Source organism: Emys orbicularis, chromosome 24 (assembly GCF_028017835.1).
Source record: "Emys orbicularis isolate rEmyOrb1 chromosome 24, rEmyOrb1.hap1, whole genome shotgun sequence".
Classification (NCBI taxonomy): domain Eukaryota; kingdom Metazoa; phylum Chordata; order Testudines; family Emydidae; genus Emys; species Emys orbicularis.
This window is the reverse complement of record NC_088706.1, coordinates 9,327,285-9,343,076: the sequence shown is the minus strand read 5'-3', so window position 1 is coordinate 9,343,076 and position 15,792 is coordinate 9,327,285. Positions and strand designations below refer to the sequence as shown.

General features: G+C 43.8%; 1 protein-coding gene across 1 annotated transcript in view; it reads right to left on the bottom strand.

The window, feature by feature from the left end:
* Positions 1-951: 951 nt before the first annotated feature.
* KDM4B (lysine demethylase 4B) overlaps positions 952-15,792 on the bottom strand; it is a 164,292-nt gene continuing 149,451 nt past the window's right edge. Inside the window, exons 18-23 of the mRNA XM_065422293.1 lie at positions 15,168-15,276; positions 8,151-8,336; positions 7,896-8,060; positions 6,711-6,830; positions 3,697-3,789; positions 952-1,137 (exon numbers count right to left, since the gene is read on the bottom strand). Coding sequence (XP_065278365.1) covers positions 952-1,137; positions 3,697-3,789; positions 6,711-6,830; positions 7,896-8,060; positions 8,151-8,336; positions 15,168-15,276 — 859 coding nt within the window. The remainder of the gene's footprint in view (positions 1,138-3,696; positions 3,790-6,710; positions 6,831-7,895; positions 8,061-8,150; positions 8,337-15,167; positions 15,277-15,792) is intronic.

The window sequence follows — 15,792 nt, the reverse complement described above, 5'->3', positions numbered from 1 at the left end:
ACAATGCCTGCCAGATCTGTGAGGGGAGGAATCAAGTGGCATATCTGAATCGAAAGGCATGAACGCTGGAGGCCGCAGCGTCTAAGTGATTACAAAGATGGGGAAGGAAAAGGCAAGGAAGAGGAGGAGAAGGAGCAAATACCAATGTCTAGCCATTTCTCCACTGGTTGCTCTTTGCTGATGACAGGGCAGAAATGCACACACCCACCACCTAATTCATCGACTGCAACAACATTCGGGTTATGAGACATTTCTTTCCCCCCTTCCCCAGGTTACAAAGAAAACATTGCTTTAAAAAACAACCCACGATGTCTGCTCTTGTTCTCTCTCCCCACTGCAGTGTTAAATTACATTTCAGTGGTGGGAAGGAGGGGGAAATGATTTTATTTTTTTCTGTTTTAAAGCAATGACCTAGAAAAAATTATTGGTGGAAATTGTCGCTTTCCTATTTTTTGTTTGTGTTTTTTTTTTCTTAATAATGCTCATTTATAGAAAACGTCACAAAGGTGATTTATATGTACAGAAATCATGATTCCAAAGGCTGCTTCAGTAGTCAGTGAAATAGCACCTTTTAAAGACAAAAGAGTTTGATGTGGTTTAAAAATCTGAGTCATTTCATTTTTCATTCATTTTAACCCTTTCCAAACCTTAAAAAAAAAAAAAAAAAAAAAGGAGCCAATCACAAAGCTCCATTAGTACAAACTCTTCCAAAGTCTTCATGTGAAATGCTGTCTGAAGGGGTTTTGAGCTCCCTATTCTATTGGCCAGCAATGCAGCTGACAGAGTAGAGGTAGCCTGTAGCCAGACAGGATTTTCTTGCAGTCCAAACCAAGAGCAAAGAAAGGAATTCACAGCAGGCTATTGCACGGGGCTGGCCTTTTGTTCCACAGTTTCCTGGTTATTTTTCCTCAGGGTTGAAAAGGGTTAATTTTTTATTATTATTAATCCTGGTTAAAACATGTTGCTCTGTGGTCCTGGCTGGTACTGCGTCTGCAGCAGGGTCTCCATGAAGGCCAAATAATCTGGGTTCTGTCCATAGTCCTCGGGATTCCTGGAATTCCCCACTCGGGGGCGCTTGGCCGCTTTCACTTCGTCTCCCGAAAACACTCCTTCCTGAGGGGCCCCAGTGCTGAGGGACTACAGGAGACAGGAAAGTACAATCATTAGAGGGGAAGATGCGCACGAGAGAAAGCGTACCTATTTAACAAAACTGCTCGGACAGGAGAAAGTGAACATTGTGTTACGTACATGCTAGAGAACCACTGAAGGCCGGAGAGTGCAGGGACTGGCTCAGAGGAACCCACTTGGCTTGCAAGACCAAACTCAAAACCAACTTCAAGTCTGCTTCATTTCTGTAGCAGGTTCTCTTCCACTCTCTAACTCCTACTCACAAATCCTCTGCCACTGCAACCCTTCTCTGTCTGCTCAGGTTATTCATTCATCGTACAAAGCGCCCTGGTAAAGGAAGCTTCCCTTACTTCCTTAGGCATAGGGGGGTCTGTTTGGGGAAGGGATTGTTGTAAGAAGACATGACATAGCTTATACACTGCCTCTCACTCTCAAAGCAGACAGAAGGTTCTTGGTAAGCGTGGTTCCTTCCTTCCTTCACCCAGCTGCTCTTTATTAGAGTATCTGGTATGTCACTCACACAGAACTCTTCCTAAAAATCTCTGGGAACAGGAGGTTTGCAGAAAGAATGAAGAGTTTCAAGTCAGATGCGAGTTATTCACCTTTCATCGTGTGTGCGCGCGCACGAGGGAGAGTGTGCACGAAGGGGAGTGGATGTGTGTGTCAGTCACTCTGGAAAGGTTACAAAGCTTGAAGGTCAGGATCCATCAAAAGTGACACCCCCACCCACCCTACCTCACCACTCAAATTCATCAGCTTTGCTGAAAGGCAGCGCTGCAGCCAGATACTAACAAAAATATTGTCTAAATAAGGACTGACGATCTCTGTTCACCTGATAAAGGCAAACGCAAGCAGCTCCTCTGCCCCTAGAATCCACTTGAAAAAAGGACAAAAGTAAATTACACACAGCATAGTTAATCTGTGGAATTCATTGCCACAAGATGTTTGAGACCAGAGGATTCAAAGAAGGATGAGATATCTATATGGATAATGACAAAATCTAGAGTTACATTAGAGATGATAAAAGCATTTTATAAGGCATTAAAAATCCCTTCAATATTTCATGGCATAAACTAACCTATAACCAATTGGAGAAGTTTCTTCCTAATCCCCATAGGTCAGGGGTGGCCAACCTGTGGCTCCGGAGCCACATGCGGCTCTTCAGAAGTTAATATGCGGCTCCTTGTACAGGCACCGACTCTGGGGCTGGAGCTACAGGCGCCAACTTTCCAATGTGCCGGGGGGTGATCACTGCTCAACCCCTGGCTCTGCCACAGGCCCTTTCCCCACTCCACCCCTTCCCGCCCCCTCCCCTGAGCCTGCTGTAGCGCTCCTCTCCCTCCCCCTCCAAGCCTCCTGCACACCATGAAACAGCTGATTGGGAGGTGTGGGGAGGGAGGGGGTGGTGCTGATCGGCAGGGCTGCCAGTTGAGGGGAGAGCTCATGGGGGGCTGCTTACATATTACTGTGGCTCTTTAACAATGTACATTGGTAAATTCTGGCTCCTTCTCAGGCTGGCCACCCCTGCCCATAGGTAGTTTATTCCACATAAATGTCCATTACAGGGTTATTTTATTTTATGTGCAACTTCAAGCATCTGTTAGTGGCCACAGACAGTGTTAGTGGTCAGACAGACCAGGGATGGCAGTTCCTATAATCCTTTTGTCTTTATCATGCAACAGTTGACATCACAGGCATCTAGAACAAAGCAAGCAGCTGTATGTGCTTCATTGCTCTGGGCATCTGATCTCACACTCTTGCTGGAGAGGATGGCTTTAAAAGTTAAAAGCAGCATCAGGTTGGGGGGGGGGGAACTCTTGAGCCACAGATTCCAATCTTAGTAAGATCAACTCAGCCCCTCCTATTTTCTAGGTCGACTAATTCAGCCACAGTTCACTGCATGGAACTATGCCTACACTATGGGGTGCGATTCCCCCACTTGTACACACACACTCACGCTTACTCTCATCCAGATAGCATGAGTGTAAATAGTTGTGTAGCTGCAGTAGCACAGGTAGTATGTTGTGCGAGTATATATACATGAGGAGGGCGAATCACACCACTAGCTCATAGTGTAGACAGACTATATGTTGGTCTTTAAGAGGAAGCTTAAAAAAAAAAATAGGGTCCTCTGTGTTCCATGGGATTTTTAATATCTTTTGGAAGTTTTTTATTCCAGTATCGTTAGCCAAAATTTCCAAGACACCACTGGGCTGCAGGTCAGTTCACCTGACCATTATCCTCTCACCCCGCAGGTGGCTACATTTCAGTGGTGGAGTTTGTAACTGGTATCCTACCGGATGCAAGGCACTTTACTGAACACAAGATCTCTTAACTAGGGAACACAGAAATCGGGTCTTGACAAGCAGGAATTGTTTAAAACCTTTTCAAATGTCTTCATTAGTCATTTTACAATTTTACACATATTCTGTGAGTGAATTAGGGTCTTATAGTTCTAGAAGGGAGAGGGAGCTTTTTAGGTCACTTTCAAACAGCTTTTAAAAGAAAATCTAATGAGCATATGTGAGAAGCGGTTCCCCTTTTTTTCCCTGCGGATTTGATACCCACCAGGCGAGATTTCACTCTCTTAGGAAGCTCCTCCTCCAACGTGTAAATATCACCACGTTTTACCATCAGCTGGGAGCCATCTTCAAACTCCACCTGCAGAGAGCATAGTAGCAATCAGGTTACTGACGTCTTCATTTACCGCTAACAATTCTCTCCTCACTTCCTTTTATCAGCCTAAAAAGTCCCCAGGATTCTCTGATGGACACAGAAAACACAGTGGGAACCATGAAGAAAACACCCCCTCCCCTCCACCCCCATTGTAACATGGGTATTACACTCACATTAATAAGCCCTTCTTCCTTCTTAAATTAAGATTTTTTTCACACAAGTCAAAATATATTTGTGTTTTAACAAGGAACAATAATCAGTCAGGTGTAAAAAATGGTGGTGTTAACTCCTCATTCCAAACCTCTTTCACTGAGCACTGATTACATCATGAATTATGTAACAGGAGATGTTACAGGGATGTTTATTCATGAAAACGAGCACATGAAATTTTAAACTATAAAATAAATGTTCTCAGAGCCTCTTGCTTGCTTTGCTGAAGATTTACAGTAGCCTCCTGGATAACGCAGAAAACATACACAGTACGGTTTAAGAGAAAGGTAGGGTTTGATTTAAACTGGGAAAACTCAGAGGGTCGAAAGAATCTATGGGCAGGTCTACACTACTGCTTATGTTGATATAACTTACGTTGCTGAGGGGTGTGAAAAAGCCACACCCCCACCCTGAGCAATGCAAGTTACACCGACCTAAGCGCTGGTGTGGACAGCGCTATGTTGCCAGGAGACGCTCTCCCGCAGACATAGCTACTGCCTCTCACTGAGGTGGAGCGATTATGCCAAGAGGAGAGCTCTCTCCTGTCGGCACAGAGCACCTTCACCACGTGTACTACAGCAGCACAGCTGCATTGATGCGGCTGGACCGATGTAGCACTTCCAGCATAGACCAGCCCTATGTTTGAACTTGCCCCTCCTGTTGCACACAGGTATCGTGCCACAGGACTCTCTGTTGCTTTTTACAGATCCAGACTAACACGACGACCCCTCTGATACTTGACAGGTATCGTGGTTCATCAGTTATGCAAGGTCAACACCACTTACTGTAGTCTCTTAACTGAGAGGTATACATCAGCTGTAACAACTAGGCACAAGGGAATAAGTTATGGGTAGTTTAAGTCTCCATTCTGAATACACACACAAATGAGGTTTAAAGACAAACCACTGGAGTTAAATTTTCAAAAAATATGCACCTAACCTGAATGTGCAACACATGGAACAAGTAACTGCATGAGTTGCAAAATGTACAAATGCGTATGTGCCTGCATATTTTGTTCTCATTTAGTCCTGGTAAATAGATGCTTCTTTACATTTTGTTTTAGCTTTTCATGCTATTTTAAACGATCAATATGTGAATTTCCTATATTGTGACTAAATCAGAAAGTAAAGAACAGATTTTCAATGGAAGCGTAAAAAAGTTAAAATTTATGTTAAAATCAGACTGTCTTCTTTGGAAGATCACGCCAAAGAGATCTTTAGGGTACAAGTCTGTGGATTATGATGCTCTTCTGTTTGCATGTCGAGACCTTAGGCAATTTTTCCGAAAAGACTAAACAGTATAATAAATGCCTCTTAGCCAAGTGTCTTGGGAAATTTCTCCCACCACACTTTTCAAGATTACTCAGGAACACGAATCTACATGGCACAAAACAGTTTTCTGTAAGTTTCACTGTGTGTGTTTGGTTAAATTGAGGAGCGCAGGATGCACTTGAAACCTCCCAGAATCATGGTAATTTTGAACCTTCTTGTGGCCCATTTAACCTAGATGTAGTCAAATGACAGTGTTGAATTTTGTGGAACTTCATGTTGAAATGCTGGCCCTTTTTCAGATTTCTGATTGCTAGCCTCCTGTAAACAGAAATCCCACATGTGGTACAAAACTGCTTCAGCACGCAGCCTTGTGAGCTGCAGAATTGGCTGCTTCTGTTCTCTGCTAGAAAAGGTAGTGGGTGACATGAATGACAGAACTGGAGACTGAAGGCTTCTAATTAGTCACAGAATAGGTAAAGGAGATATAGCAGCAGGACATTGTTCCCACATACTGCTCTGCCATGTGCCTTCCCATGAGTCTTCAGGGTGAGTGTAAAGTCTCCAAGCCCATTCTATTCCTGATCTCCACTTTTATTGCCAAGAGGGTTTTAATTACCTAAATACCTGTTTGTTAGGAAGTGGAGGTCATAAAGCTCATTTCACACAGGCCATTGAACAGCCAACAGACAGTGGTGATATCAAGTCACTTTTGACCTGGGTCCCCTGATGTCCTAGTAACCCATTAACAATCCCAAATCATCCAGTCCCCAACAGGTATTCCCCCAGTGGATCTGAAAGGCCCCCTCTTCCGCAAGTTCTCTGTGTTTAGGTAACTCCTCTCTCTCAAACTTCTCATCATAAGCAAAAGCTTTGCCAGGAACACTTGTAAAAGGGGAAAGGGAAGACTTAGACTTCCAATCAAAGCATCTTCCAGAGATCAGGACCTCTTTCGATCAGTGATTTTTCTTTTTTTGTCATAAACTGTTTATCTTTGAGAGATAAAATTTACTCGGTGCCAGAAATTCTATATTAAATTTAACAAATCCTTTACGTGTTCACTAACCACCCCCCTTTTCTCTAGTTGCTTATATCCACTACACAGCTACATATACCGACTCAAGCATCCTTTTTCGTCACAGAGAAAGGGTGTGAATGAAAAGAACCCATTGTGAATTTCTAAGAGCAGGTATGTGTAGATAGAGAGGCATACGTGTGTGTACATACATCCAAAATCTCCCTCTGAGGACCCTTTTCCTGACTCTCTTAATTAGGAGCATTACAGTTCCTATAAGAATACAGGAAATATTAACTCTGGAGTTCACATTACGTCTTCATAAATATAACAAGCCTTCTGTACCTCTGAGGAATAAAGCTTGTGCAATACACGGGTGCTGTGGTGCAGTTTTTAGACCCCTCCCTATTTACCTGATAAATCTGACTGATCTGGGCTGCAATGAACTTGGCCTTATAGATGATTCCATCAGTCCACTGCAGCTGAACCAACTCGCCTTCTGGAGGGGGTCCCATCTGAATGCAGTCTCTGCTCTAAAGACAGAAGAAAGTCAGGAAAACAACAGACATGAATAAAACTTGGGAACAAGTTGACCATCTTTGTCATAGTGACCACCCTTGGAAGATACCACAATAACATGATGCTTTAACGTAAGAACCCAGGAGGCTACCACACCATAAGCAAATTTGCATCTGTTCAAAAATTCACTAAGGATAGGCGGGTTACAAGCCATTGCTCAAGTACTGAACCAATTGTTTGCACCAGCTGCTGGTGATAGTACTTTGCAATTCTCTGGAACTCATCCAAGGTGCTCAAAGCAGCTCAGACCGCCCTGTGATGTATTACCCTCATTTTACAAGCACAGTGGAGGAGGTGTTAATTGACTCGCCCACAGTATTACATAGCAGGTCAGTGGCAGAACTGGGAATAGAACCCAAGAATCTAGACTCTTAGTACCCTGCTCCAATTCTTCAATACACTCTCCCCGACTCTAATCTATTTACTATATTAAAACAAACATACACACTGTCCAGTGTATTGACCTAAAACAGGACTTGGGAGGGAAAAAATTAGACTTTAAAAATGCAATTAGTGTGCAAGACAGAACAAACTATATTCTCTTATGTCAGCAACCAACACTGGCAGCAGCTGTTGGTCAAGGAACAAAAGATAGGAAATCAGGTAATAATCAGTAAAGCCATATATAAGGGGATGCATGAAGAACACTTTCTCCATTGGCTATGTGGCCAACAATACTTTTTTAACCTATTGTAAAAAGATTTCTCGGGGTAGGCTTTGCCGTTCCTGCCCACAAAGTAAGCAAGTATGCAGCATTGCATCCTATAGAACGGGGTGGCCAAACTGCAGCTCGCGAGTCTCTTTTACAGTTAAAATGCGGCTCACGGAGGCCATCACCTCTCCCTACCAGACTGGAGGAGGGGGAGCTCGGGGCTTCTGCCCTGCAATAGGGTGGTGGGGCTTCAGCCTCGGCAGGCGTCTCCTGAAGATTATCGTATGTGGCTCGGAGGGTCAGTAAGTTTGACCACCCCGCTACAGATTCTACCTGCAGTTACAGAGGAATCTAAAGAGCTTCTTACAGTAATGCTTTCCGGGTAAACGTTGTCGCTGTAAGAGCCATCGTCAAAGTTCACTTCATAGAAGGTTTGCGTTGTCATGCCAATTACTTTACACCTGTAGTAGAGTCCATTGCGGTTCTTCGTAATCACCGTCTGCCCCAGCGATACCTCCCTCCGAAACTGGATCTATGGAACAAAGGAAAGGGACCAATCAGGGATCACAAGAGACATGAGAGAAACAGTACATAGGAGGGATTTTAAATAGAAGATACTTACATTGTGGTTGGCTGCTTTATGTTTGAAGCAAGTGATGGACACAACATATGGCCAATCATCCGGCTCCATGGGTACCCCAGCGGCATGTGCACAGGTCACATGGAAGGAAGTGGAGCAGTGCTCATAGGAGCATTGAATGCAGGCACCAGACACCTTCTTCATCCGCTTCCGGCAGTACACACATTTCTGAAGGGAAACACAGGTTCACATTATGCAAAGGAGAAAGTCAGCAGCAGCTTTTAAATCAACATATTTGAGGCTGGAGGCCAGAGTTAGACATGGTACAAAACTCCTTGTTATCAACAGTTGCAGGGCATTACAGACATAAGGGTAGTCAAATTCCTTTCGATCTGCCTGCTCAACCACATGCACTCACCTAGAACCCATCCTGAGCCAAAACACACACATCCTAAATATAACAGACACACAGAACTAATGTTCCCCTCAACAGCAACAAGATGACATCATTTTAATCTCTCAAGCAGCTATCAATGACACAATCCATCAGATACATATTAGTCAATGAAGTCCTCACAAAAACAATTTGGGACAATGTTCTCTGGAGTGTAATGTATCAGCATTACCTACAAGCATTACGGTAAAACTTCTACTTCCATTATACACCCATTCTCCAGAGATTTTTAAATGTACCCATTTTAATTCACATTGTAGCTGAAACTTGGGAAACAAGTTGCTAGAAAAGACCATTTTCATCTCTGGACACAACAACACAACACAGAATAACAGTTTAACAACTTATTTTTACGTAGGCCCTTTTTATTATTATACATACACATGGAATACATGATGACATGGTATAACGGTTTGATTGGCATCTATGTGGGATTATCTGAAGTATGTAACTCACTCACTGCTTTGCCACTCTTGGGTAAATAAAACCTTCACACTACACCATGTATTTTGAATATGCCACAGATGTTACAAAAAAGGTTTTTAAATGCTTTAAAGTCCCACCCACCTCTCCCCCACTTGGACTGTTTCTTGTATTCCCCTCTGTAAAGCCAGCTGCCTTGGTTACTTTATGCAGGAATTAGAGAGAAAGGAAAGCAAATAATAAATGTAAAGTCTTGTCTACATATGGAGTTAGTCCAAAATAGATATTCAGGAATAACTCTTGTGTGTGGACACTTATTCCAGAATAAATGTGTCATGTTCGCTTAATCCTCTTTGAAAGAAGATTAAACTAAACTGGAACAAAGCACTCTTATTCTGGAATGAGAATATTATGCATTGGCTATGCAGCCAGCAAGACTTTTTTAACCTACTATTCATTATTCTTATGCCAGAATAAGGGTGTCCACAGACGAAATTATTCTAGAATAGCTATTGCATTTTAAATTCACACCTTACCTTAATGTAAACTAACTTTCAAGTGTAAACAAGCTTTAAGACACCTTTGAAATGGAACTGAAATAGCCCTTCTAAACAAACATGTCCTTGTTTTAAAAGTCCAGTATCTCATGGTACTGCAAATTTGGCAGTGAGCACTGGATGCCACTGGGAAGCTGAGAATCGCCCCTCACTCCAATGGTATCAAACTCCCATTTCCAGCCCTGCAGGAATGTGGAATATTAAACTTTTAGCCTCTGGGAGTTTGGAATTCACTGACTTTCATGGGGAATTGGGCTCCTAATGCCTATATGCTCGTTTGGAAATCCCAGCCTTAGTTCATAAAACGTTTATGCCTAGAAAAGCTGTCACTGATGGCTGGCCTGGGCCGCAGATTGGGATAACTTGAGAAAGAGGAAATTCCACATTTTGTGGAGGGAGGCTGCCCTTTAAAAAGAAGAATGCAACTGTTTCAAACTGCTCATATGAATAGAATCCCGGGGAGATGGATTCATGGACAAGTGATCAGGACACAGGTATGGGATAAATATTTATCATATGGAAATCATCTCCCCATATATTGTGGAGTGGGAATAGGGATTGGTGGTAATTTTTTAGTCACCTGAAGATTGGTATTATGCTCCAGAAGAAAACACTGTATTGGGCCTCCCCCTCTCCTCCCCTCCCCATTCCCTCTGCTCATCTAAACATCAGTATCCCGTCTTCACTGGGAGTGAGAACCTTCCTCCCCTGCAGCTCCTGCCATCAGGTATAGCCTTCCTTCCCCCCTCCCTTCCCTGCCTCAACTGTACTAGTGCTGTAACAAAGACTGTCCCTGCCCCAAAGAGGGACAGATATTTCCCTCTCCCCACTATAAACTGAGAAAGGAAGAGAGGAAATCACTCTGCCTCAGACGTTTCCATCACTCCCAATCATGCCCAGATATATCACAAGCACTCCTGTATGTGGATGCAATAAGCCAAGTTCATTTCTCTTGTAAGTATCAGAATCAGTGGAGAGAGAGATGAATTTGGCCCTGTGCTTTCACTCTGAATTTCCTAGCTTTTGTTAGTCAAAGTCAGGCCCTTCGCATTGCCTGACTGTAGTTTTTAGTATTTAATAAGCTATGCCCTTATCGCTCTGTAAGCCATGTTCAAAAGGTAGATAAGCACCACAGCAAAGTGTGCAGCAGGAATACAGCACTGAGAGCAAGTCAATAGCAATGAGATCTCATTATTAAACTGTCAATACCTAATTCTCTCCCTAGCAGGGACAAGCGCTGATATACGAAGGGCTCAATACAGCCTCTCAAGGGAGTATTAACCCTTGAGTACAGGGAGTCTGATTTTATTGCTGTAAAGCCTGCTTCCAAGCCTGAGGGATTAACATGCATCTAATGGCATCCCAGTGGCAGAGAGACACTGTTGTGCAGAAGAGCCACACCAAAAGGAACGATTAGATCGATCAAATATGATCGGAGGACAAAGGAAAATTTAAGTTACAGGGACCTTGAGATGTGGTGTATGGTGAAAGCAGAGCATTAGTGGAAGACCTGGGACTGAGTATCGTGGGGAAGATGCTCCGACAGATATGAATTAATGAGGAAGGGGAGGTGGGAAGAGAAAGAATGTCTAAGGTACGGGAGAAAAATACTCTGAATAAATGCACACAGAAAAAAAATCAGATCATAGCTGAGAGTAAAGAATGGGCTGTCTACAGCATGATGAACACTACAATTCATTTACTCCAGTGAGGGATGACAGCTAATTATTCTGAATTTCCACGTCATACATAATTTACACACACAAGCCTGTAATACACCATTAATCAGAAACCATGCAAACTGCATTCTTTATAATGATGCAGCATGCTCAAATGAACTCAGAGGTCTATGCTTTCAAGGGGAGCCCAGGCCTTAGCACCTAATGCACATTTTCAGATCAACTGGACACTATTTTCAAACAAATCACCCCAAGTCCTCACCCTGCACCTACATCAGAGAATGCTGTTCCACCACCCCCACATTGCTAAGGAAAAGAGATGTGAACAGTAACAAAATGCACTTGAATCACTGGAGTGGCATCTCCTGCCACCTCCCTTCTTTACTCCAGTTCATTTGCTTCAGCTACCTATGACCTTCTATCATTCTTCACCCTCCTTTCTCAGTCCCTGTTCGTGGGTCTGTTCATCCCAGCTCCACACACTCACCTACATCTGCCTCAACTCAAACACTACTGAAATCTTCAGCCTTGCCTCTTCTGCTCACCTTGATTTCAACTCCCTTCTCCATGTTCACCACAAGCCTCACCACATACAGGATACCTCTACCCACCTCTAACACACAAAGAAAGGTGACCACAATCTGCCTGTCCCTCTCTCTCTCTAAACAACTCCACTAGCTCCCCCATTTGAATCAGGATGCACTTGCCAAAAGCCTCAATGGACTTGCTCCATGGTATCTCACAAACCATGTTTCTCTGTACACTCCCTCACGCTCATCTAGCTCAAAATTCCTCTGTACCTCTTCATGCAATTTTACCAGGGCTGCTAGTTCAAGAACTTTCTCCTTAACATCCTACAGTCCAGAACAAAGCCGCCTTGTATCTCTGACTCATTGACTTTACATCTCATTTCAAATTTCAGCTCAAAATGTAATTTATCTTCCCTTAGTTATGACACCTATAAAAGTAACGCAGCATTATATATGGTAACACTGCGACACATTGTTGTTTCCAGCACCGGTATGTGCACATATATTATAATGGCACCCACAAGTAAAAAACCAAAAAGGGATCTTAGCAAGCAGACAGTAAACAAACACAACAGACATTCTGGTGGTGTGGGATAAAGGGGCTGAGAGTCAGTCTACTTCCTACATCCTAACACTAGTCCTGACTGCAGGGGCAGCAGAAACTTTGTACAAGGGCTATGCTGGCATCTTGCCGGAAGCTTCAGAGCTGCATGCGTGTCCAAGCAGGTATCTGAGCTCCTCCATGTTGCCTGCTAGCAGACTAGTGTGTGATCTTGGCATAAACATTTAAGACTCCAGCCGACAATGGGAAAGGCTGCTCTGATTAAGATGGAGCAGTGCATAGTGCGTCATACAGACAGACATTTTCACAATCAGGTGCCTAATGCTAGGGGGGAGGGATAGCTCAGTGGTTTGAGCTTTAGCCTGCTAAACCCAGGGTTGTGAGTTCAATCCTTGAGGGAGCCACTTAGGGATCTGGGGCAAAATCAGTACTTGGTCCTGCTAGTGAAGGCAGGGGGCTGGACTCAATGACCTTTCAAGGTCCCTTCCAGTTCTAGGAGATAGGATATCTCCAATTTTTCAAGGGGTGCCGAGCACTTGCAGCTCTTACTGACTTCCAACGGGAGCAATGGACAATAGACAGTTAACTAAGTGTCCTGATTTCCAACCTGAGGCATCAAATGTGAAGATTCTATACCTCCCATGAAATACGAAGGAAACCATAGGGGACAATTTTGGCCCCATGCCATAGCAGATGTTCATCCACAAAATAAAAGCCACTTTACAATTCAGCAAGACTGTCCGTCTATTTGGGACTGAAACAGCAGGAGTTGTTTTAACAGATCTGAGCTGGGGCCCAGGTTGAAAATAGTAGGGAGAGCTTCAGGTTGGGTATGACTAGTCTGAGGTATATGGGTCGAGCTGTATAGGAGAAGATCACAGCTGCTGCCCATACTCTGCTTAGCTTTAGACCATGCTATCAGTCACTCGCTCTTACTCCCACACTGTCCTTTACTCACCCTGCCGTGCCCAAGTAATTTAGCAAATTTGGCAAGCCTTAGCAATCTCAAACCCTGTAATGCCTTAGGCATGAAACTCACCCCCCCCCCCCCCACTTCTTGTGCATACATGTCAAGCGTGTGCATGAACGTCTCTATAGGCACTTCTGAAAATCTGGTCCTTCTCATTTCTTAACATTGCAGTGCACCTCGGTTGAGGTGGGTATGCAGACAAGGGTATGTTTGGACTGACCGGTCTATAAAGCAGAGCTGGCTGGGATGCCATATGAAGGAAAGATGCTATTTTAGTATTCTGTCATCTCCAATATTACTTCCTGTGCCCTACACAGCAAAACCCACCAGCTTATCCAACAAATCCCCACACGCTCTGCCCGGTAAGAGTTAAGCTCATTTCACACCTAGAAAAGTAGTGTTTCTCTTCCTCCCAAAAGCTGAGGCAGCTGTTCTCAGTGAGACCCCCAACACAGGTAAGCTACTACAAAGAATGGTTCTCTTAAAATGTCCACTGCAGCTAAAGGAGGAACATGGAATTTACCAGGATACTGGATTGGACTGTTAGTCCATGAAGGGTACCATGTATCATGAATGAGGTACAGCTCAAAGTCCCTAATCAGGATCATGGGCCAATTGGGCCAGGTGGTGTACAAATAAATGCTTCAGATGAAGGTGTATTAAATCCACGATGCCCTTGGACCCCTGTAAAATGATGCACGGTGGACAGAAATCCATGGAAACTTGTTACTGAATCAAGTAACATCACACCAAAGGCTTCCCAATGCTCACCTTCACTTACCTGCCCCCACAATTTGTGGTTCTCTCTCCCACACCCCCAATACACACACCAAACTCCTCTAATTATCTTCTGCCTGTAAAGTCTTCTCCTTTAATCATAGTCCTCCCACACAGACCCATGCCAAGCAGTCTGGAGTTCACTATGACAAAGTGATGCTGCATTCAGTGATGAATGCTGCACAGTTGCAAGGCAGTCATGCAGGAGTTAACAGGTTTTCTTGTGAGGCCCCATTAAGCAATACAAGCGACTTCTGTGTAAAAGGATTTTTAATTCATCGTTACAAGTGGTGGTAATGAAGAGGATGCATGCTGGAAATGTCAGACGATCCATAAAGAGCTGGTGCTTCAAGATTTATCACTCTCGCATCACATTGCTCCATCACGCAACCTGAATAATGAATGCTTTTTACATTCACATTTGTGTACAAAACCCATTTGCACAACAGAAGAATAACTCTAGAAGCATACACAGATTCTTCCTAACCTCTCATCCAGGAAGGGCTGGGCTGCCTACACTGAAAAGCTGCGCAGTTAATGAATACATCAGCACTAACTACCGAATACATCAATGCTAATGACAGCTTCCCCCACCATATCCCCCTCTTGATGTCCAAAACTGACTCCCACACAAAAGAAAAGCAGAAAGCACAATTTATCTTACCAAATGCACCCATAGCAGAGGGGTATTCAGAACCAGCGGGGAGAACATAGCACCGTAGGCAAAGCCAAGACTCATTGATTCCATCTAATCATTAAGCCCCTGGGATGAAGCTATTGCAACCTCCACAGAAAGGAATTAGAAATCCATCCACTGGCATGTAACCTATTGATATATCTTCTCCTGATTCCCTCCTTATTGAGATGACCACAAGGGGGCCTTTGTTAATTTCTGCACAGAGGATGGAGATGGGAAAGATTTCCTGACGGAGAAAGTGAAACATTTTAAAGGAAAGCAGACCCTCTCAGACATATCCAAATGGTATTGCTTCCTGAGGAGAACATCCTCCAGCCCTTGCAGCCTGAGGCTCCTACACAACTTAATGTTTTTCTCACTAGCTAAGCCAAGCCCTGCTATTACTCAAGCAACCCCCAGGAAGCACCTACCAGTTTCCACCGCTGCTCTGGAATAGCACTGATGTCCACAGGATGGCGCTCTATTACGTTGAGGAAACGGGCCTCTGGGACAGCGATAGCACAGATTATATGGATCCACCTGGAAATCAGAGAAATTAGAAGCTGCCATATTTTTTTTTTAAATGTTGGCACATTTATGGGATGAATAAACTCTAGAGGGCTGTTAACATTTCTCCCAGTTTCCCTTCTATAGTATCTGGACACATTTATGATAGTTGGCAGCATTGGTAATATTAGCATCTGGTTATTAATCATGCACTGCACTAGATAAAGGTCTCTGGAACAACTGGGATCAACTTCCTTCAATAGGGAACCACTCCTGCATGGTGCTGAAAGGTGAAATCAATGACATTGAAGGTGTTCAGTGCCACACAGAATCAGACCCTTAAGAGCAGAGGAAGAGTGGGACAGCACAGACATCCCAGTTCATCCATCCACTCTAAAGAGCAGCAATTATGCATGCGAGGCAAAATTTTGCTCCCACATTGGAGCACCGTGACCAGTGTTCACAATATAAACAACATTACTTGCACTAGTGCTTGGATGAGAGAGCTAGTATACGTGCAATGCAGTGTAGTGGTAGCTGTGCTGGTCC